This window comes from Aegilops tauschii, chromosome 7, assembly GCF_002575655.3.
Source record: "Aegilops tauschii subsp. strangulata cultivar AL8/78 chromosome 7, Aet v6.0, whole genome shotgun sequence".
NCBI lineage: Eukaryota > Viridiplantae > Streptophyta > Magnoliopsida > Poales > Poaceae > Aegilops > Aegilops tauschii.
In genome coordinates, this window is record NC_053041.3 from 642,953,173 (window position 1) to 642,976,878 (window position 23,706).

Genomic DNA, 23,706 nt, shown 5'->3' on the forward strand with positions numbered 1-23,706 from the left:
CTAAGCCGAGGCACCAAGAATACCCTCGTCGCCACTGACCGTCGGAGTTGCAGGCAGAGGAGGTGAATCCACGGGCTCACCGGCGAAGATCGAAGGGAAGAAGGCTCTCCCTAGTCGCAATGTCAGGTTCGGTTTGTTATAGTATACTGGCTGAACCGGTTGTAGTTGCCTCCAACTCTGAGGTTCAGATTTTTATGATTTGGCAACCAACTGAACTAAACTGTCTGTAGTTGCATCGAGATGGTGCTTCAGATCTACGAATTTCAAGAGCACCTTGGTTGACAGCTTCGGTTTGGTCTTGGTTTATAATTGTTACACCCGAAATTTCATTTTCTGAAACTGTGGTATACACTGTTCAGGTTATGGCCAAGCTGAGGCCAACATTATCATCCCACGGGTAGAGGTAGCGGTAGAAATAGAATGTCCACTACTCAGACTCATTACAGAAGTAGAATGCTCTTCAGCAGAAATGGTTCACATAACAGCTGCGCTTAGGAGCATCTCTAATAGAATATGCAAATTTGGAGATGTAAAAATTTAATCTTAAGAAAAACGAGACCAATCTGGGCTAGACTAGCCTGTTGGCATTTTTTTATAGAAGAAAACTCCGTGAGCACCAAGCGCTTGAGCCGATACTCGAACACTGGTGAGCTGGCTGCTAACTCCCGCGCCTTGCCAACTTAAGCTATCCTCCGTTCTCAAAAAAAAGAGGGGGGGGGGGGGTCCAACAGATGATGCAAAACGGAGATGTAAAAGAGTAACTCGAATAGAAGATGAAAACTAGAGATGCAAAACTGATCGCCAGCCGCACGGCCGATGTAGTTGTTGTGCAGTTGTTGTATAGCCGCACAAATTGAAATAGAACATCCGATAGTCAACTTAAAAATTGCACATGTCCACAATATCAAATTATTACATAATTCATTGGATCCACAAGGTCAAATGCAACACACATAAAACATAGTTTTGCACAATACAAAAAACAATAAATGAAACTAGGCGCCTCTTTCGCCATGATATTTCCAATACTCCTCCAACAAATCCTTCTGAAGTTGATTGTGCGCATCGGAGTCTCTAATTTCATTGTACACCTTCATGAAGTGTTTGATTCGCTCCTCTCTTCTCATCGGCATAACGCGTATGCCCATCAAATGATAGAAGGTGTACTCTAAACCCTGTCCACGATCATTCTCAATGATCATGTTATGCATGATCGCGCAAGCAGTCATGATATACCAAAGGGTTTTTTATCCCGGAATCTAGATGGTCCTCGCACAGTAGCAAATTGGGATTGAAAAATCCCAAAAGCCCTCTCAACATCTTTCCTAGCCGCCGCTTGTGCATTGTGAAAGATGAGTTTTTTCTAACCTTGGGGTTTTGCAATTGGCTTGACAAAAGTACTCCACCTCGGGTAGATGCCATCCACAAGATAGTACTCGTAGTTATATGTGCGGCAATTTGCTTCGAAGGTCACCGGTGATGCTTCTTCATTTGCTAACTTGGGGAAAAGAGGTGACCGGTTGAGCACATTGATGTCATTGCAAGATCCAGGCATCCCAAAATATGAATGCCAAAAGCATGTTTCTTGATCGGCAACGGCCTCAAGAATGATAGTGGCATCCTTCCCACGACCCTAGAAGTGCCCATGTGATGCTCTTGGGCAATTTTTTCATTTTCAATGCATGCAATCGACGGACCCTAGCATACCTGGAAACCCACGAGCTTTGTTCATCTCCAACAGCCTCTGAGTGTCCTGAGCATTGGGAGCTCTCGAGTACTCTGCACCGAACACTTCTACCATAGTCTTTGCAAATTGTTTGACATAGAAAATAGAAGTGCTCTCTGCCATCACCAAGGTGTCATCAATGTAATCTGCCGGAACACCGTAGGCCATCATGCGCAATGCGGCAGTGACCTTCTCTTTGGTGCTATGTTCAAGCAACCATGTACAATTCCTCCTCTGCTCGAAGGATCGGTCATGCTGCTTCACGGAATTGCAAATGTGGATGAACAAGTCTTTGGACATTCTGAACCGGTGTCGGAAGTAAATCTCCAGAAAAATAGGTGGTGAACCGAAATAGTTGTGCATCAACCGCTTGTGCGCATCAACCGATTCTCTCCGAATAAACGCACGGCCATACACAGAACCACCGTGCTTCTGCTCCTTCCCCTTATGCATCGCGACTAGCATAGCAATATCCTCTTCTTCGTTCAAATCAAATTACTCATCCGACAAGGAATCGTCCACGAAAGAGGAGTCAAATGAGCTCATCTACAATGCGGAAAATCACCGTCAAACTAACTCTCCAACCCCAACAAAAAAAGGTCAACTTTCATCATTTTTTTACCTTCGGGAATTTCATCAAACCCCTTGCTTGTGGGGTGGAAAAAATCGGTCGGCTGCGGATTGGGCAGCCGTTCGATGGCGGCGGGTGCGGGTAGCAGCGAATGCTCGACAGAGGAGATGGTCGCAGGTCGGCAGAGAAGAAGGCGGGAGCTCGACGCAGCCGGCGGCTGGCTTCGCATGGCCGGAAGAAGCCTATCCCATCGTAGACCTCGCTGGGGAAGGCATTTAGGCCAGCCGCAGCTGCTGGAGATGCTTCGATTTGGCGGTGGCCGAAAGTGAATCGGCGGCTGTGTGCGGCGGGTCAGCGAGGCAGGCGGCGGGGGACGATGGAGCGAAGTCACGGCGGGCCCGGCAACCGCCGAGCGGGCAGCGGTTGTGGCGATTTGGTGCGGATTCGGCCGGCAGCAGAGGTGGGCAGGCGGCGGCTGGTGGCGCGGAAGTGAAATGAATGACAGTTGAGTTGGCGGGCGGTTGCGTTTTTACATCTCCATATGGTGGAGATGCAAATTTGCACCACGATGTGTTGCAATTTACATCTCCGGGAGGTGGAGATGTAATTTTTTTTGCATCTACACCATCTGTTGAAGAAGTGTTTTTGGGCCTCGGAGATGTAAAAAATTGTTACTTTGCATATACATCTTCTATTAAAGATGCTCTAACAAGATCATTTTATCTTCAGTTTTAATTGCACTTGTTTCCCTCCTTCCTGCAAAGAAAGGTTCGGTTGAAACTGAGTCTTTGGCCTCACAAGGAATCAGGAGCGGGATAAGTAAGTAGTGCTCGTTAATGTGAAAATCAGATATATTTTTTAATTGAGTCGTCATAAAACAAGACCAGCTTTTCTTCAGTTGTGCAACTGTTTCACCGTCCTCCAAACCAGCCTGTCTGCATCACTCAGCTTGTCAAGAATATTTCACCAGACCAATCACTCTGCATAACCCAACCCCTATATCCGGGGATGATTTCGCTTCGACGTTTCGCCACTTGTGTGAAAATGACTTCCTGGTAATCTGGTATTGGACACGTGCATTAGTTTGGTAGGTGGAGGGGTAAGATCTGCTTGTAGATCTTACTGTCCCATGTGAATTTTCTTAACGTGATGTCCAACAATTCGTGTGGATCTAGCGATTCTGTTGGAGATTTGCTTCCCAGGTCAACCGGCTGGTTTGTCAGGCGGTGAAGCCTCATATGGCGACGTGGATGGCCCATGCATGTACATCTAATTTTTTTTATATGACCACGTGATGGCCCATGCAACCGTTTTTTCTGCTGCTTCAAGACTTTGCTACCGTGTCGTGTTTGCGTTTGTAGTTGGAGCGCCGCGATGGTTCCTGACGTCGCTTAGTCAGTTTGTCTGCCGCTTATCGTTGTTTTCGACGTTGTTGGGCTTCTATAAATACAGAGCTAAGTTCTTGACGGAAGGCCAAGCCGATCGAGGCCGGCGGCGACTTCGAATGCCTCTTCTCCCCCTACGCTGACGCTGGGCCGCCCTGGCTCCTCTCGGTCGGCCTGCCCACGGCAGCCACGGAGACGGCGAGCTCGCGACCTTCCAGTCTGCCGGCGCCCCGCCATCCGGCGTCGCCATCTCGATCTCACATTCGCCCAGGCCGCCGGCGCCTTTTCTTCCATCACCACGGGAGGTCTTTGCCCCACGTCGTCGCCGTGTAGAGGTGCTACCTCGCCTAAGCCGTTGTGAGGAGGCGCCCCTGCTCCTTCCTCCTCCGCGTCGTGTGAACCACAGGATGGCGCTCTCCCGCCTCAACGAGGTGTGCGCTTTGCTCAGGACTGTGAGTTCATCGCCTAGACAACCGCGACGGAACATGCAGTGCAACCGGTACTACGGCTGCGACGCCGCCGTAGCCGCCGACCTCGACCTAGACTGGACGCTGTGAACTCTGCCGTGGAGCTACTATCTCCGGGAGGGCGTGCTGGACCTCGATGAGGTACACGCCGTGCTCGACAGGGCCTGGTCCAAGCCGCGTGAGGAGACTGCGCTCCGCGGGATCCAACCGTTGCAGCGTCCTCGATCTCAGAGGTTCGCACACCAATTTGTTTTTGTCTTACCCTGCCGGCCTGTGAATTTGTGATTGATTGCGCCGGTGCGGAAAAAGTCCAAAACAAACCTTCAATTTATAGGCGAAAGCTAAATCAAACCCTAAACTCTCAATCCCTGAAATCAGCACACCAAACTCTCTAATCCCGGTCTATTTTAAACCTTGACAGAACATAGCCGGGATTTGCTGAATTGGGCCGGCCCAGTAGCGCAGTTGCTCGCGCGCGCACTAATCTGGTTTTTTATTAGTTTCGTCCTTTTTCGTTTTCTTTTCTTTTTTCATTTTTACACATGTCTAATTTTTCTCAGTACCCAATGTACATTTTTAACGCACACATTAAATATTTTTGGATAAACTTTTGATATTTTCAAATACATTATGTACATTTATAAATTACATGTTTTCAAAACTTTTTGAATACATGGTAATATTTTTTCAACTACATGTTTTACATTTTCTTAATGAGAATAAACATTTTATAAAACTACACAACACTCTTTTACGTGGTTCAACATTTTTATATTTGCATACACTTTTTTCAACGACATGCCACATATCTATTAAGGTTATGACACATTTTTTTATATCATGCAAACATTTTTTTTACATTATAAACACATTATTTTAAAAATGCCATTCTTTTAAACATTATAAACACATTTTTTTACATTATAAACACATTTTTGGGAACTCATGATCATTCTTGAAATGATACATTTTTTGAATGTATAAAACATTTTTTTTAATCACACAAATATTATTATACATTTTATAAACATTTGGATTGGCCCGTACATTTTTTAAAACTTGTGATATTTTTTAGATGTAACAAAATATTTTCAGGTTTCAGAAAATGTTTATGTATCAAAACGTGTCCCCACTTTAAATTTTTGCTAAGGTTGCAGAAAAAAATTATGTTTCAAAAAGAGTTTGCACTTTAAAATTTTGTTCAGGTTTCAAAAAATGTTTATAAAGGTGTTCACTTTTTCAAAGTTGTTGGTTTTTTAAAAGTATTCAAAATTTTCAAAAAGTTCTCGCACTTTATAAAATGTTCAAAGATTTCATAAATAAATATATTTTCAATAATTTTTTGCCCCTAAAAAATGTTTTCAAAGTTCGACGCTTTGGTTTCTGATTAAATATTTTGGGGCCTCGGACTTTGTCGGTCATAGTCGTTTGGTGTACTGGCTACCAGGTCTCAAGTTCGACTCCACAGCATACTTCTTTTATTTTCCAATTATTACGTCGCCCGTTAAGAAAAAGAAAGAAAGAATTTTTTACGTCGTGTGTTAAGGAAAAAAACTCGCTTCATGTCCGGTGGGCTGGCCCAGTCGAGTCCACTGGCAACAATCCGGAACATTTTTAAATACATTATTTATGAAATAATTTACGAAATTCCAGAAACAGTATATAAAAAACGTCAGACAATTTTGAAAATACGAAATACTTTTCATAGCATGTGAAAAACTGTTGGAATTCTGAACATTTTTTGATAAATGTGATTTTTTTAAATGCTAATAGAGTTGATTTTGTGGGAAACACGAAATTCCAAACAGTTTTTAAAAACACAAAAGAATTGAATTGGTGCAAAAAATAGAAACAGAAACATTTTTAACTTTTGAACAATTTTAGAAATGTGCGAACTTTTTTTAAACCTCACGAATTCTTGTTGTGTTATAGTGGGCCGGCCCAAATTCTAGTCCGTGAGAGTAGCTGAAATCCCGGTCGGGATTGTAGTCTTCCCACTGTGCCAAACTGGTCTAGGGTCCAAAATAGACCGGGATTACAAGTTCAGAGTGCCAATTTTCGGAATTCAAAGTTCAGGGTTTGATTTAGCTTTCATCTACAACTTTAAGGTTTATTTTGGACTTTTCCCCGCCGGTGCTGTTCCACCCGGGACCGGGCTGTGCATGGTGCGGCGGTAGTTGATGCAGCCGCCTTGGGCCCGTGCGCCGAGACGCAAGCGTGGACGTACGCTCAGCAGCAGCGGCACCTAGCGCTGCGGGACAGCCCGCTGATGTGCCTCTATGCGCAGTGCGCCGGCCGGCCGCGCCTCGGCCGGCCTACCATGGGATGGCGAGTACACAACGGTTATCTCTTCCTCCCTCGCACTCTACGCCGTGCGGCCTGCCGTCCGTGCTGTGTTGTTTGCGTGTGTCCTGCCGTCCGTCCGTGCAGGTTGTACATCTTCGTATTTATTTACTTATACGAGCTCAAAGGTTCTTATATTAACTACAAATTACATGTGCTTATACTTTGTACTACTATATATCCTTGTAAGTATGCCATGACACACAAACATGGAGAAATTTTAGAAAACAAATCTCTAGAGCTCAGCGTAATGGCTCTCGGAAAGAAACGCATTGGCTCTGGCCATTATAGTACCAGGCAACAGAACAAGCTTCTGAAGCTGAACTGATGCATTGTTTAACTCATCCTCAACCTGTGTCTTGTTTCTCCATGATTCAAGTGGAAGCAGCAATGATGGCCGCACCTAGACATGAATCTTTTTATCTTATACTGTATTACATTTAATTGGATATCGATTAAGTTGTGGGTTTATGTGCCCACAATTTACATAATTTCCTGAAGTTTTGTAAGGATAGCACTGGTTAGTTGTTGCCTGTCATGCTTTACTAACATATGTGTCACTTGACTACAATTAATAACTGAACCAATTCCAGTCAAAACTATTTATTTACAAGATTTATATTGTAACTCATTTTTCACCAGTTCTCTATACTTACTAAACAGTATGGGTTTACCCCATTCTCATATTTGTTATGTAGGAATCAATACTAAAAATATGGTTTTACCCTCTTCTCATATTTGCTGCATGCAGGCGTCAACTTGTGATGAATTTGGAAGACACACTGTTAACTTACATAATAAGATCCTTAAGGCTGAAAAAAGGCAAGCAATGGCAAGGTATTAACAACCTATTTTTCTCATGTTGCTTACTGAAGGTGAACAACAAGATGCATTTTAATGGCCTTCTTGACCTGCTGTTTATTTTAGATTTAGGTTGGTCCAGATTTTATTATTCATATGAAAACTGTAAAGTTTGTATTGTCATGTTCTAGCTGTTATAATGCTTACCATGTCAACAGGACAATGCAAGGTGTTGTTGTGAGTTGTCGGTTTCAGTATTCATTCTTTTCTGCAGCACACCAACTTTACATGGACATCTTACGTTTTTGTCCCAGTGTTTGATTTTGAAAGCTTACTTTTCTGTCTCAGTTTATATTTCTGAGAAGAAAAAACTTAGTTTATGAATCAAAATTTGTATGCGCGGTCTACCTGGTTTATACTACAATCACTGTACCTTTTCTTCTTTGTGTGATGTGTTCCCATCTCACTAGCTATGTTTCTCTGTGTTGTATATTTGTTTTTCCTTTGAATGTTATGAGACAATTTGCCTGGCTGGTGGCTGAGAAAATGTTTTTCAATTGCTATGTCATGAATGCAAGTAGTCACCAGTCCGACAAAAAAAAACTGCAACAGATGGTCGTACCTATTGGTATTTCTTCCTATACATAAACATTGGTATTTTCAGTTTTATACACAAACATTATCTCGATGTATAGCTGAAGTCTATATGGTCATAAATGATTGGTTCAGGCATAGGTTCATGCACATTATTTGCCCCATGTATGAACTCTCATGTTAACTACTAATATGACAGTCCCTCGGCTAATGGTGCCTTTATATACTGAAACCAACGGAAGGAAGTTATCATTGCAGCATGCTCTTTGTTTTATAGAACGGCATGGCGAGAATAAGTGAGTCTTATTGAAGAGGTCGCAATGTGTATTTCTCTATGCCTCTTTCCAGTTTATCTTTCTACATACAGGGTTCACTTATCTTAAACCAGTAACATTTGTTGTGAATGGACACATCGTATCGATAAGCATTAGGCGCGGCGTGCTGCCGCGCGGGCTAAGCTAGTTACGTACTATAGGATAGACCACAAAATCCCGTGTCTGGCACGGTTGAAGAATCCTATTCCGCCAAACTGCTATTGTATATCTTATTATTGTGATATTTTTCGCCATTTGGCGCGAAATAGTGTGTTATGACACACCCCCCCTAAATCTAATGGGCTAGCCCAATAGACTGCACTGGGTTATACCATGTTTTGAAAGGTTCCCTCCGGTTTTTCTCGTGGGGTTTTCTCTGTTTCTTATTCTATTTTTTTCTTGTTTTAACTCGTTTTTGTTTGGTTTTAATTTTTTATTTTTCTTCTAGCTTTCATTTTATATAAAAATTCATTAACATCCTTTTGAACTGATTTTTTTTAATCATGATTTTTTAAAATTCGTGAACTTTTGTCAAATTTTAACTGTGTAGGTGGGTTTGCCTGAACCTTCAACTCCCTATGTTTCTAAATATAAGACCTTTCAGTATATATATACGTATTTTAGAATGTAGATTCACTCATTTTGCTTCATATCTAATCCGCATTGGAATCTCTAAAAAAACTTATATTTAGCTAAGCTTCCCTCCAGTTTTTCCGACGAGTATTCGGCTTTTTTGTTTCTTTTTTTTATTTTCTATTTTTTATGATTCGTTTTTATTTTTTAATAATTAAGATTTACTTTTTATAATGTGGATATAGTTTACAAGTCGTAAAAATTTTGTGCGAACATTTTCTAAATTCATAGCCAATTTAAAAATTCATGAATATTTAATACATATCTGTACCTTTTTTAAATATCATGAGTTTTAAATCCAAGAACACGTATAGATTAGTAAACATTTCTTTCAATTCATGAAGTTTTTCAAATTCATGAATATTTTTAAAATCCGTTAATATTTAAATAAAATTAGATCTATGAAGTTTCTTTCTTTCACCAACGTTTTCAAAACAAACAGAATATGGTAATGGTTTTTCCCGAGCCAATGACACAGGAACGAGCCAAAAAATAGCCACCTCTAAAAAAAGAGCAAATAAAATAGCCGAGCAAGTCGACGAACCAGCCAACGAGCAAGCGAACGAAACATAATCGTTCACGGCCTAACTTTCTGCTACTCGCACTTCAAGCGCAGAATAGGAGGTCATATTTCGTGTTTCAAGCCACGATTTGCCCCAATAATGCCTGCTCGCCGCGCTCAGTTTGCTCGACTGTATGTTCATAAAAATTTTGCCGATTCTGTTGTATCAATTTTTTTTTTAGAAAACAACATCAATTACAAAAATGTTCCTGGATTTTAAAAATTATTCATAGATTTTCTTTAAATGTTCACAATATTTTTCAAAAGAATGGTCATGAAAATTTAAAATCAAATATTACAGGATTTAAAAGTGTTAACAAATTTTGAAAATGTCCTATCTTTAAAAAATGTTCATACATTAAAAATTGAGAACTTTCCAAAATTTCAATAATTTTATAAAATTGAATCTCATAAATAAATATAAAATGTTGACAAATCATTATCTATATTTTTTTTACCAAATTTATAAATATTCATGCGTTAAAAACTATTAAAAAATATAAAACATATAAAAATTGATAAAATAAAAAATAAAAATAAAAATAAAAAATGCAACAAGATAAACATTAAAAGCTGCATATAAACACCAAACTATAAAAGAGACAAAAGAACCTTCCGGAAAAAAATATTCAATAATACATGAACCTGGATGTATCCCCACAATGAACGGGAAATAAATTTTTTGATATTTCCTATATATTGCATGAACGTTTATTGGGTCATTCTTTTGAGGATTTTTTTTTTCTTTTATCCCGTTCTGTAACGGTGCTTTTGAGAGATTTTCGTGTTTATTTGAGTGTCGTTCTTGTTTTTTTCTATTTCTTTAGGTTTTTTCTTTTTACTTCCTCCATCCCAAATTAGTTGTCTTTGATGTTTTTAGATACGGTAATTTAAGTGAATTAATTTGTGAAGGATGTAATATTTTTCTATTACTCTCAAAATTTATTCAGGAATTAAAAAAACAATCATATTGTTTGTAAGAAAATTCTCAAATTTTAAAAATGTTAAGGAATTTCTAAAGATGTTCACATTTTTTTCAAATGGTCATAAATTTCAGAAACAGCTCACATAAAACTTCATGTTTTTATGAAAAATGTTAAGTTTTAGAAAAAAATGTTTTTATGTGTTAATGAAAAAACAAGAAAAGAACACTTGCAAACCGCAAAAATAATATGAAAGGAGGGCCCCATGACCTACTTGCCAGGGAGGATAGGGGAGAAGACGATGGGAGTGGACTGTGGAGGCTTAGAAGAAAGGGCAGGGCAGAGAAGGAGTCTGGGGAGAAGAAAAACTGGTGATGGTGTGCATCATGCTACAGCGAGGTTTGTCATACAACACTACATATGATGGTGTGCTCTCCGCAATATTTAAGCGCCTAGGTTATAACGTACCCTCTAGATCGGTTAGCTAATGGAATTGATTAGTAGTTTTGCCATGATGGGACAGAGAACCATCAACCATGGCAGCTAAAGTAGATTTTAATGAAAAGGCCACCAGCGCTCACATGGCTCCACGCTCCTCCAAACTACTGCCTAACCGGCTCCTTGACCTCGCTCTTCTCAGGCAGTCAAGCTCATCACCATTACTCCATCCAACACCATCAACCATGGCACTTGTTGTCTAGCGTGCGGCTTCTTCTTCTCCAAGAGGGAGATGGTGGGGACGGGGGCGCTGGGCTCCGTCATCATCAAGCTCGCCACCTTGCTCGGCAATGAGTACACGATGCTCAAGGGCGTTTGCAAGGACATCGCGTTCCTCGAGCGCGAGCTCCGCACCATGCAGATCAAGGAGTTTTCGAGCATCTCTTGTGTATGTGTGGCGCTCCGCAATTTTTAATCTTTTCTGTTTTTAATCATTTTATTCTTTACTTTTTAATATTTTCCTTGTTTATTTTCTTTTATTTTCCCATTTTTAATTTTTTCATAAATATATTATGATTTTTTTCAAATGCGTGAAATGTTTAAAAATGTGGAAATTTATGTCTTGAACCATTTTAAAACATAATTAAATAAATATTTATCTTTAATTTCAAAAAATAAATTGAGTGAACATTTTTTTTAAAATTGTGAACAAATTTAAAATTTCATGAATCTTTTTTTATGTGTGTATATTTTAAAATTTCCATGAACATGATTTTAATATAAGACTTATTTCTGAAAACATATGAAATTTTTTCTAAAAAATTAAATGTCATGAACATTTATTAAAAATGCATGAATAATTTTAAAATTTCATCAATGTTCTTCTAAATGCATGGAATTAAATATGTGAACACTTTTTTAGAAAATTGTGCGAACCATTTTATAAAATGATATGGAAAATGTTATCATCTTTTTTACCCAAATATACTGATACTTATAAAAGTGAAAATAAATAAATAAAAGTTAAAAAAGTAATTGTGTACGCAAGGTCATCGCAGATGCGCTCCACCTTACTCACACTTGGCCCGAAGCATTTACTAGCGCAACAAGCAAAGCAAGGGTAGCGGTTGCATGGAGCTAGATATCGATACTCCCCTCGAGAGGACGGTTCAGTTGGATTTTCAGCTATTTTATCAGTTTATGCTCACTTATCTACTTCGGCATTTTGTTATTTGGATGCTTTTAATTAAAAATGTTCAACAATTTTGAAAAGGTTTACATTTAAAAAAAATCATGATTTCCGAAATGATCATAGATATAAAAATGGTAAAAATTAATAAATATTATTCACCTATTTAGAAAAAACATTCTTAAATTGTAGAAGTATTCATGAATTTTTAAATTGTTCCAAAATTTTGCATACAATCATGACTTTTGAAAAGCGTTCACAAAGTTAAGAATTGTTCACAAATTTAGCCGCGTCCTACTTATGTTGGATTCGCACATAGTATGGTATGTCAAATATAATCATGACTGTTTCCACTTTGTTCCCTCAGACATATCCCAAACTCCCTCTATTTGACATACCATACCATACCATGTGCGAATCCAACATAATCGGGTATAATTGTTTTTTTGAATCCGCAACCTACTTATACTTGTCCCGCTTCCATATACGTATAAAGTCAAATATGATATGGTATGACAATTATCCTACCGTATCGACTCCGGTTTCGTTCTAACAAGCAACCCACTTATCTCTTTGAATCCTCTACAACAATCGAGGGAAAAGCTCGAGATAACCAATAATAACACAAACAAACATCAACCTTCTCCTAAAGTACACAGGGGGGATATGAGATGGGCCGACGGGAGTGGACTTGGGAGGCATGTGAGGTTAGGGATGGAGAGAACATGGCAGTGAGAAGAACATGGCTGGTACTTTTCTTAACTACCCCTAGACTACTGTAGAAGCAGCACTTAGGGTTCAAAAATAGAAAAAAAAAATGAACGTTGGGCGTTGGATCTTGGATGAATGCTCGAGATGGGCTGCGTGGAGCTGGTGAAGAGACCTGTTTTGTATATTGGTGTTAGTCAAGGGGTTTTCATCAAATGTATGAAGCTTTGCACACCGGCTCCCGCACACGAATCTAGAGCATCCATCGAAGATCCGACGGCCCATTTTGTGCCATCATCAGTGTTGGCATAAGTATTTAATCACTAACCCCTGACAGAACATCCAGTGAACACGAACCTAGTGGACCTAAAACAAACTCCATGCTCCAGCGAGGTTTGTCAGACAATACATATGATGTTGTGCTCTCCGAAATATTTTAGTGCCACCTCTAGTGGCTTTGCCTTTGATGGGACAGAGCCGTATTCCAAGGAGTAAAACAAAGAGCAGGACCATGCTGCATCCTGCATGGTTGGTTCAGCAGAACACTTGGTTGCTAAGATAGATTCACATGGGAAGGGATGCTCATCGTAATTGTTTATCTTCTTACTACTAGCAGGACACTTTGGTTCGCTCAGATTCAGTCTGAATGATCCCTTAGGACCCGCCTGGCAGCCTCATGCGATGGGCTTCCGAGAAGCTCCATAGCAACAACAGAGGTACCACACACACACACACACACACACACACCACGCTCCTCCACCATGGCCTAACCGGCTCCTTGACCTCGTTCTTCTCAAGCAGTCAAGCTCACCCACCATCACTCCATCCAAGTATCCAACACCATAACCCATGGCACCTGTGTAGCGGCTAGCTTCTTCTTCTCCTAGGGAGATGGTGGGGACGGGAGCGTTGGGCTCCGTCATCGTCAAGCTCGCCACCTTGCTTGGCGACGGGCACACGATGCTCAAGAGCGTTCGCAAGGACATCGCGTTCCTCGAGCGCGAGCTCCGCACGATGCAGATCCTGGTGAACATGCTGGCGGGCATGGAGGGGCTCGACAAGCTGGCCATGGGCTGCATGGGCAGCATGCGGGATCTCGGCCACGACATGGAGGGGTGCATCGACCGCTTCATGCTCCGCCTCGACGAAAACGACATGGAGATGGAGGCCGTGCCCACGTTCCCGAGGAGCACCGCGCGCCAGCTCAAGACAATGTTTGCCCGCCATGGCGTCGGGGCCCAGATCAAGAAGCTCAAGGCCCGCGTCGTCGAGGAGGGCGAGCGGCGGCGTAGGCTGAATCTCGACAACTACGTCTCGATGACGGTAGATCCTCGGCTGGCTCCGTTACACGGAGTGGCCAAGGACTTGGTGGCCATTGACGGCCCCAGGAACGAGGTCGTCTCTTTGTTGACGGAAGAGAGCGTGGACCTGAAGGTGGTGGCCGTTGTTGGAGGTGCTGGGTTGGGAAAGACCACCCTTGCCATGGAGGCCTATCGCAAGATTGGACGGCACTTCCAGTGCCGAGCTTCTGTGTCGGTGTCGCGCACCCTCGACCGTGACAAACTCTTGAAAGATCTCCTTTCTCAAATCGACCAGGCTGCATTTCATGATTGTCAGTCGGAGAGGTGGGATAAAGATCAACTAATCCGTCGGATCCGACACATTTTGACAGGAAAGAGGTAAATTTTTCTTCATCCGTACATGGGATTAGCATTTGATGATTTTATTTATGATATGTTTGTTTGCAAAGATAAATGTAGGTGTAGTGCTGAACATCATATTTGTGTTAATGGCCTTACTTAATAGTGTAACACTGCACAGGTACTTCCTTGTGGTTGATGATGTATGGAAAGAACAAGACTGGAAATTCGTCAAAGGAGTTTTTCCTGACAATCATAATGGCAGCAGAATAATTGTTACTACACGCATAGCCAATGTAGCCAAGTCAACTTGTTCTAATTCTGGCGGTCAGCTCTATCAAATGCTACCTCTGAACTATATTGATTCCCGAAGATTGTTCTTTAAGAGGATTTTCCACTCCGATAACTCCTGCCCTCCTCAGCTAGAAAAGATTTCAGCTAGGATCTTAAGGAAATGTGGTGGCCTGCCATTGGCTATAATCACCATCGCGAAATTGCTATCCAATAAACATCAAACCCCAGATGAATGGGAGAGACTCCAGGGTTCCATTGGTGCTGGTCTTTCATATAAGAGTGATAATCATGGAAATGGTATGGGTCATATATCGCTACTTAGTTATTGGGATCTTCCACACCACTTGAAGACTTGCTTGTTGTACTTATGTGTATATCCAGAGGGCGAGTATATCTCGTGTGAAGAAGTGAAGTGGAAATGGATACTTGAAGGATTCATTGCCACAAGACGGGGAAATTTGTATCAAGAAGCAGAGAGTTGTTTCAATGAACTTGTCAACAGAAGCATGATCCAGCTAGTCGATGTTGACGATGACAACTTTGAACGATATTGTCAGGTTCATGTGATGGTGCATGACCTTCTAATATCCTTGTCAGACTAGGAGAGTTTTGCCACTGTTTAAATGGTGACAAGCTTGGGCTGCACAGTCATGTGCCATGTCATTGTATTTCCTGGGAATATGTATAACCAGAATTTGAACACTGGTTGTGAAAGCTAGATGACTCCTGATTTCCCAATGTTCAGGGTTGTTCTGAAGATGTCTAGATGAAGCAGCATGTGCTAGAATCAGATTTCTCCATTTGAAGAGCCAATGCTTTTACTTGGAGTGGAGAACTGACTTGCACATCTTCTGCTGGGATGCTAATGTTACCCTGCTGCTATTCTGCTTGCACTTGAATGTAGATCTGCCGGTAATTGTATGATCTGCTGGCTTCCATGCTCCATCTGTGGAAACTTGGCAACCTGATCTTGTAATGTGCTGTTTTGTTTTGTTTTTGCCAAAAGTTCCTGCTGTGTTGACCATGTGCCATGTGATGTGTTTGGTTCTGCTCCTCATGTGAGCGTTTTCTTCACTGTGGAAAAAAAAAACATATAGAGGTAGTATTTGAGAATTCAGAGTCTAGGTATCACCGAGGTTCCTCAAGATAATATATTGGGAAGCTACTCAATTTGCATGGCTGTTATCATGGTAAACCGCCATCAACCATAGCCCGACTACACAAACCGGTGCGCCTATTCGTTGACCGTAACTCTGGCTACAGAATCTTATAAGCTAATTGGAAAGGCAAAGTGTTTATGCTTCAGTAACCAACTGAACTGAACCGGCTGTGGTTGAGTCGAGATGTCAGGTTCAAATCTCTGAATTTCAGGAGCACCTTTGTTGACAGCTTCGGTTTGTTTATATATAAGTAATACTAGCTGAACTGCTTGATATTGGTATGTATATGGATGCTACATGGTTCCAGCAGTACCAGGATCAGGCGGAGCGTCCTCTTCGACGTACGGCTACCTCTGGAAACAAATCTATAATATGTCGAAGCACAAAACAAGGTTCAGTTCAAAACAGAGTCTTCAGACTCACAACAGATGGAAGAAGCAAGTGGTACTCGTTGCTGGATTTTCTGTTGTGTGATAGTCAGTTCCAGAATTAATCTGGAATTTAACTTGAGCTGAACATTGCTTAAGCTGATGTAAAAAAAGAGCGAGATTTTGAGCGTTGATACACACATGGATTGATCTGAAAATGTACACTTAAACTGAACATTGTTTACCGTAGTTTCAGTTCAGTAGCATTTCGCTTCCTGATTTAATTAGTAGTATCCTCTTTGTTCCCCCAAAGGAACATTTGTCCGATGGTGAATCTTTTGACAAGCCGACCAAAGAGCAGAGTTCCGTTTGGACGAGGGTGAAACAATTGCAGAACTGAAGAGAAGTTGGTTCGTTTGCCATAACCTGAGCTGTGGTTACCACAATTTCAGAAGTAAAATTTGGGGTGTGAGCTGGGCACTAACTATGGTTTTCAGTTTTCCACAATTATATATACACAAATGTCAAACAGTTAGGCTTGCGTGCTATGAACAAACGGAAACTGTCGACGAAGGTGCAGCTGAAATTCAGAGATTTGAACATGACACCTCGAGGCAACTACAGCCGGTTCAGTTCAATTGGTTGTTGAAGCATACAAATCTTGCGTTTGCCAAATATCTCAAGAGGATTCGATGAAATGGCTTAAATGATTCGGATACAAAAAAAAACTTGCACAAGGGAAACAACAAGTCTAGAATGGAACAAGAAATTAGATTTCAGGGCAGGCACATACTCACCTGCTTCCCTACGCCTATCCCCCTCCTTTGCCCTCTCCTCGTAACTCTTAAGCATCTCATCTTCAAGACCTCCTCCCGAGTTGCATCATCATAAAAAGTTTGGACCAGGAGGTACACAAGGCTTGCAAGATGTTCGATGCCTATGTTCGAACCATCACCATATCTCAACTAAACTTGAGTTGCACTCCAGGAAAGGTTGTGCCATCGGAGTGCTGTCATCGCACCTGCTGCAAATTTTATACCCATTTCTTCGCCACACCAAATACTATAGTCGAACACCTCTCGCAGCTTGAATCTGTTACTACATACAGTCAGGACGCCAGCTGAATTTGAGACTTTTAGCTGGAGATAGGCCAAACAAGGCACCCATAAGAATATAATTTTCTAGTTTAAGATGGCTGCAGACCTTCTCCATCAAGTAGTTTGACTTTCATCTGCAATTTGAGGATGTTGGTTAGGGTGGCCATTCCCTTGGGAACTTTTTTCATCATATAATTTTCTAGTTTAGGATCTTGAAGGTGTGGAAAGGTTTAACGGATCCCTAAACAAATATTTTTCCCATTTTTCGATGACTAGGAAGATATCGACGGTTGTGTTTGCCCAACTCATTGAGAGATGACTCCAGTTTTTCTCCATTGTATCTCAAAACGCACTTATCCTCATCAGGACAATTCAATAATTCACCCATCAAAATCTTTCTCAGTCTGGTTAGATGTCCAAGGCCTTCCAAAAATTTCTCAGGCTTGTCAACTTTACAGATATCTGACACTTCCTCTAGGGCTTGCATTCTCCCAAACATATCTCCAGGAAACACGGTGTCTTGGTCAATGAATAGGCGCACCAGTTTCAGTAGCAGGGCTATGCTTGATGACAATTTTCTAACTGAACTGACCCGTAAATAAAGAGTCTTTCTGATATCTTCAGGAAGCTAATAGCCGTGATTCCTGCTCTCTGAATTCTGAAATACCTCGGTTGATAGAAAACATCCTATATTTCTTGCATGCTTGTTTTCCGTGACGAATGACCCCTACCACATATGTCAAACACGCGCAAAGACTGGGAGTCCACTAGTGGGGGTATCCGCTTTGTTTCTCCAAACACATTCCATGAGCGGATATGTAACTTGCTTCCTGTGATGGTATGGATTGCCCATTTATGTTTAAACCCACAAGATTGCAGGGAGAGTCGATGGTTCTTGTTTGGCAAAGGATTGCAGACACGGTTTAAAACTGTGGCAAAATTCTCTTCATCTGATAGAGATATTATAAGGTCAAGCACCATATCATGAGCCTGACAATGTTTTTAAAATCATAATAGTGAACATTAACATCAACAAGCTGGATCAATCTTCTATTGATAAGTTCATTACAACAACTCTCTGCTTCTTGATACAAATTTACCCGTTTTGTCGCAATGAATCCTTCAGCTATCCATTTCCATTTCGGTTCTTCACATGACATATTTGCATCCTCTGGATATATACACAAGTACAACAAACAAGCCTTTATGGCCCCAACAATTCCCAGCACCTAAGTAGCCTCTGCTTCTTGCTTGACAGAATTGAATGGTCAGACATCGGCAAACATTGGAATGTTCAGCAACTGCATTGTTCAGACAAATATTCATAATTTGCCACTTGAGAGAATTGAATTTAGCAGCCATGGCAGGAAACTTCAAAGGCATGTATTGCCACCAATGGTGAACAATGTTTCCTTCCATGTCCCACTCTGAAACAACACGGCCAAGCTCTGCCTGCATGCTCAGGACAAAAGGCACCAGCATCTTCAGACTCTTACCAACACAACACCCAGCAACAACCAAACATGCCAGCCTCATTCATTCATTCAGAGAAATCGATTTCCATTAGGAATCAACAAGAGTGACACAAAAATTCTTTGCTTTTACATCAACAACATGAGACAGACAGAGAATTGGCATCCCTACAAAACCTCCTGCTTTTATCCTACAGCACATACAGCAACCACCTGTGCCCTGCTCTTCACAGGGCGCAGGCAGGAAACAACGCGCATTTCCCGGGCCAGACCGCCGCCAATCTCTATGTGCAAGTAAAACCTAAGAATATACCGGAGCAAAGGAATATGTGGAACAGGCTCCTCCTAGGGTTCATAGTTAAATTAGAAACGGGGAAGAAGATCCCCGCTTTCGTCATTCGACTCTACATCTTTTGTACGGCGCGAACCCCCTCACCGGCTCATCTCCGCTGCTGATGATCGGCTTCACTCTCACGAAGGCCGAGTTCGTGCTTGGTTTAAGCTGAAAATTAGAAACCGACGGAGGGGCCTGCGCTGTTCCAAGCGACTCAAGCACTTTCCACTGCTTGCTGGCTGTTGCCTGAGTATTGTCAACGAAGTCTGAGCTTGATTCAACTGGAGGGCTCTTCGCAGCTTCGCTCTCATCAGTAGCTTTTCCATTGTGTGCCACTGCACTCGGTCCACTTGGATGGACCATAGGAAACCCATAGTATGGCCACCACATGTGCAAACGGGCAATTCTGGCTTCCGCTGATTCCCCGAAATGGAGCGGGAATGAATTGTATGGAAGAACCCACCCACTTGGCGGCGCAGCGTATGCTTGAATTTCTACAGCCAATGGGGCTTGTGATGTTGCCATGTAAGAGAATTCTGAGATTTGCTCTCCATTTGTATACGTCGGAACCTCTACAGCCAATGGGGCTTGTGATGTTGCCTTGTAAGAGAATTCTGAGATTTGCTCTCCATTTGTATACGTCGGAACCTCTACAGCCAATGGGGCTTGTGATGTTGCCTTGTTAGAGGATTGTGAGATTTGCTCTCCCTTTGTATGTGTTGGAATATCTACAGCCAGTGGGGCTTGTGATGTTCCTTTGTTAGAGGACTCTGAGGTTTGCTCTCCGTTTTCATGCCCTGAGCCTGTATCCGGGGAGCATCTTTTCCTCGGGTCTGGGATGACGACCGTCTTCCCGAACAGCTTCACGCTTGTTACCTGTACCTCATCAGAAGAATCCTCTTCAGAGGTACCCGTATCTTTGTTTTCCTGATCAGCTTCCTGCGAAAGACACAAGAGCAGTCCAATAAGTTCAACTGGTCATTCAATAAGGATGTTCAGCAGTGCAGCTAACTGGGCTGAATGATGGTTGTTTACCTTGTGGGATTGATCTATCCCTGTTTGTTGACCTTCCCCTCCGTTCACCATTGGAAGAACAATATTCTCCTCATCTGACGACTCTGGGGAGGCACTGCGAGATGACGGGTTTGACATCGATGATCCAAAAGCATCCGACTGCATTGCAGATATCACCGACACGGGAGAACCATTCTCTTGGTCAGAACCAGAAGAAGATGACATATGAGCAAGCTTGGATTGACCATTTGCTGCGTTTGCCCCATTGCAGGAGTTCGCGCGCTTGCGAGGATATGGATGCAGTGGTTTCCTCTTTGGCCTGGGGGGAGGGATCTCGATCTCAATTTTAGCACCAGGTTCACGCACCACCTGCACGACAAGCAACCCCGCATGAGAAAACATGATCGACATTCAAATGGTTCAAATTAGCTGCCACCAATTCTGCTTCTACAAGTACATGTATGATACAAACATATAACATAAACCGCTGTCCACAGAGTGGCGTACAGGCCAAATGTATCATAACTACAGGAAGGGCCATAGTCACCTTGGAGAAAAACTTCTGGGCATGGCTTCGGATTTGGACAGCGGTCTTTGTGCCAATGTGTTCTAAAGAACAGTTCCGATGAATCAGCATCACTATTTCAACTACTTTAAATTATAATGCGAGATGCGTTATACTTAGAAAGGCTGCACACACCTTGTATCTGACGCCAGGACCGGCCATACAGCTTCAGCGCCTCCAGGAACTTCTCGTGCTCTTCCTCCGTCCACTTCTCCCGCTGCTTCGTGATCGTGTAGGGCTTCCTAGGCTAATCAAAGCAAGACGAAGATCATTAGGCATCACGGCGGTGATATATGATACGCCGATGGGACCAACTAGCATATTTGTTCTTAGATCTCAAACTTGGGTAAGAAATGGCTACCTTGACAGGATGCTCACCCATCCCCTCCTCATTGGGCTCCATTGCAACATCCACCGATAGCCCTGTGCCGATCGGCATCCTAGATGAATCCAAGGCATCCCTTTCCTGGAGGCAAGAACAGAAGAAACAACATCAGTACTTCAGCCAGCCCAAAACACATTGCTGATCATGGCTGCAAACAGTTCCAAATACCAGCAGTAATTACCTAGCAAGCCAAAATAGTGTCCAATTTCACCACAGGGGGTAACTGAACATTGCGGCATAATTTGAGCTACAACTACAGATGTTTCTGATTAAACAGGATCAACATTCACATTGCTACTGGAGTACTGGTAAAAATCTACTATCTAGTAATAAAAAAGTGAGCTATGCTGATTGGTCCTCAACCAACCATGCATGAATTAAACGAAGACTGTTAACTACTAGCAGTAATTTTACAGTCAACACTGTAAAAGTGCAGCGCCAACAGAATTTTACCTAGGATGGAAAGCACCATCAATTGTTTCTGGATTTGGCACTCAGGCCTCCTGGCATGTGTTTGGTAGGTGACTCTAAAATAATTATGGGATGGGAGTTGTGTCCTCCTGCCCATCTCTAGTTCTGGAAGCCTCTAAAGATATTCCGGTGGTGTGGTCTGTGTCCTCCCAAAACAGAAGTGTCTAGAAACAGGGCCTTTCTCCCAAGAGAAACGGATAAAAATCCCTCCCAAAAAAGTTGAAAGACGAGGTGGTACTGGTAATAATTGCAGAAATAAATGAATAAAAACTCTTTTTGGCAAATCATCTAACGGAGAAGCCGTCGAGAACAGAAATCTGGACGGTAAATCCCTCCCAAAAAAATGTTTTTACTGCGGAAGTAAAAATTCGCAGCAAGCGAGAACAGCCGGCGAATGCGCGGAGCAGGCAGAAAAAATGGATCTTTACCTCCGCGAGCGCCATGGAAGCCATGAGCCGTCCCCCGGGGTTCCAAATCTCGGCCTCCGCGTCACCGAGATCGAACGAGGCAGGCGGCAGGGACCACCACCAGCCGACGGAGCAGGCGGGGACGGAAGCAGCGGCTCTCGCCGGGATCGGCCAAAAAAACACCCCCCTCGGCGACCGGAGCCGGCCGGCGAAGCACCGCGACCCAAAGAAACCGACCCGAAACAGACGCAGAGAAAAGAGGCGAAACGAGCGGGGACGCTCCGGCGAGCGGCGCGGCTAAAAGGGGGCGCCGGGGCGGGGCGCGCACGTGCTGCCGGGGGAGGCGGAGGGAGGAGGAAGCGGAGGCGGAGGAGTAGGAGGAAGGTGGGGTGGAGGAGCGACGGAAATATATTTTCGCGAGGAGGGGCGGGGAGGGCGGCCACGTCACGCGCGGGGCCCGCCTGTCGGAGCCCCGAAATTTCCAGAAGCGCCGGCCAGCTCGTGGCTGTGGACGCCCCGGCCTCCCCCTTTCCTTTTCTGGCTTTGCCTCCCATTGGGCGCGCTTTCTCCCTTATCTGCTCCTCGGCCTACGTGTCCAAGTGTATATACAAGTGTATTCTCTTACTAGCTCAAAACAAAATTGTATTTTTTTTCCTAGAGTAGTAGAATTTTTCTTTCTCGTAAATCTAAACGATCGATTCGGTACGATTTGCGTGTGATTTTTCTATCTAATTCTCCTGACATTATTTGTATGACGGTTTGGAATAATGTACCGAATTTCCCCGTGGTTTATTGTCTCATACATAATTTGTTTGACGGGACATTGTTGTTGCATTACAGGCTGTTACTATGGTACGCGAAATAATCCACGTGACAACGCATGGGGGTCTCGGCGTTTTTGCACAAGTGGAGACGGAGGGGAAGCGAGGCGGAGGAGAGCCACGAATATCTGGAGCCATTCGAACATGAGAGGCCAGGAGCGAACCTCTGGAGATATTTCCGGGATAAATTGTAGCAATGTTGGTAAATTTTAGATAAGGCCAATTATGTAGTCATGGCACGAGTGGGCTTTCCCTTTCTCGGCTTGTCTAACATTGGTTCCTCTCGTCTTGGCCACATAGTGTTTGACACGTATTTCTCTAAATATAATTGTTGAGGAGATATGAGTGGTGATGTTACATTTGTAGCCCTCGTAGTGTGTGGCTAATAAAAGAATCTCTTCTCATTTTAACTTGATGATTTCATGAACTTATTCGAGAGACTTCGTATGTCTTGGATAGGAACCGTGCGCTCCAGACAAAAGGAAGCATTTATGTGCTTGTCATGTTTCCTCTCGTTCCAAAATAACCCATACATACAATGAGTATTTATTTTTTTGAAAAGAAGGGGAACCATCCGAACATATTTAAGAGCGACTCCAATTGACAATACGTCTGGCTCGACATTGTCAAATTGGCTAGTTGGATAAATCGTGTCGACGATTGTAAATTTCAGAATAAGTGCAACTCTAAAAACATGGTGTGCAAGTGGCCTTTCCATATCTCGGCTTGTCTAAATCTAGGCTTCTCTCCTTTTTCTTTGTCACATAAATTCAGACATTTTATTGTCCATTTAATTGACAGATGCATATATACGAGTTGTGATGCTACATATTTTTGGTCGTGCGGTGACGAGAAGATTCGACACAGTTTTTGTCGCTTCCTTGCGTTCCAGAGACTCCGTAAGTATTGAATGGACACTCGGACGCTCTACACCCACAAAAAAGAAGCACGAATCAACTCAATTGAAAAGCAGGCACAACTGTTCTTTGAACTCACCATATATCACGACGAACAAGCCCACGGT

The 23,706-nt window shown here is 42.6% G+C and overlaps 3 protein-coding genes and 1 pseudogene across 6 annotated transcripts; 1 reads left to right on the plus strand and 3 right to left on the minus strand.

Annotated features, from left to right (window-relative positions):
* On the minus strand, positions 1-2,179 carry LOC141027588 (uncharacterized). The gene is made up of 2 exons (XM_073504672.1): positions 1,708-2,179; positions 1-110 (listed from the first exon to the last, which is right to left on the minus strand). The coding sequence occupies exons 1-2, from the start codon at positions 2,177-2,179 to the stop codon at positions 1-3; spliced, it is 582 nt and encodes a 193-aa protein (XP_073360773.1).
* Positions 2,180-13,262: 11,083 nt separating this feature from the next.
* Positions 13,263-15,717, plus strand: LOC109766623 (disease resistance protein RGA5). The gene is made up of 2 exons (XM_020325393.4): positions 13,263-14,333; positions 14,476-15,717. Exons 1-2 carry the CDS (start codon positions 13,546-13,548, stop codon positions 15,188-15,190), a joined length of 1,503 nt encoding a protein of 500 aa, XP_020180982.1. The 5' UTR covers positions 13,263-13,545; the 3' UTR covers positions 15,191-15,717.
* Positions 15,718-15,812: 95 nt separating this feature from the next.
* Positions 15,813-18,749, minus strand: LOC141027589 (disease resistance protein PIK6-NP-like; annotated as a pseudogene).
* A 7-nt stretch (positions 18,750-18,756) lies between these two features.
* LOC109766617 (uncharacterized) lies at positions 18,757-22,254 on the minus strand. Of its 4 annotated transcripts, none has more exons than XM_020325389.4 (6): positions 21,883-22,253; positions 20,960-21,064; positions 20,734-20,845; positions 20,581-20,642; positions 20,055-20,402; positions 18,757-19,958 (listed from the first exon to the last, which is right to left on the minus strand). In XM_020325389.4, the coding sequence occupies exons 1-6, from the start codon at positions 21,904-21,906 to the stop codon at positions 19,080-19,082; spliced, it is 1,530 nt and encodes a 509-aa protein (XP_020180978.1). In that variant the 5' UTR covers positions 21,907-22,253; the 3' UTR covers positions 18,757-19,079. The 4 variants fall into 4 exon arrangements, with proteins under 4 accessions (XP_020180978.1, XP_073361669.1, XP_020180979.1 ...); XM_073505568.1 differs by lacking the exon at positions 21,883-22,253 and adding an exon at positions 21,437-21,851; XM_020325390.4 differs by lacking the exon at positions 20,581-20,642 and having other exon boundaries at positions 21,883-22,254.
* Between the last annotated feature and the right edge of the window lie 1,452 nt (positions 22,255-23,706).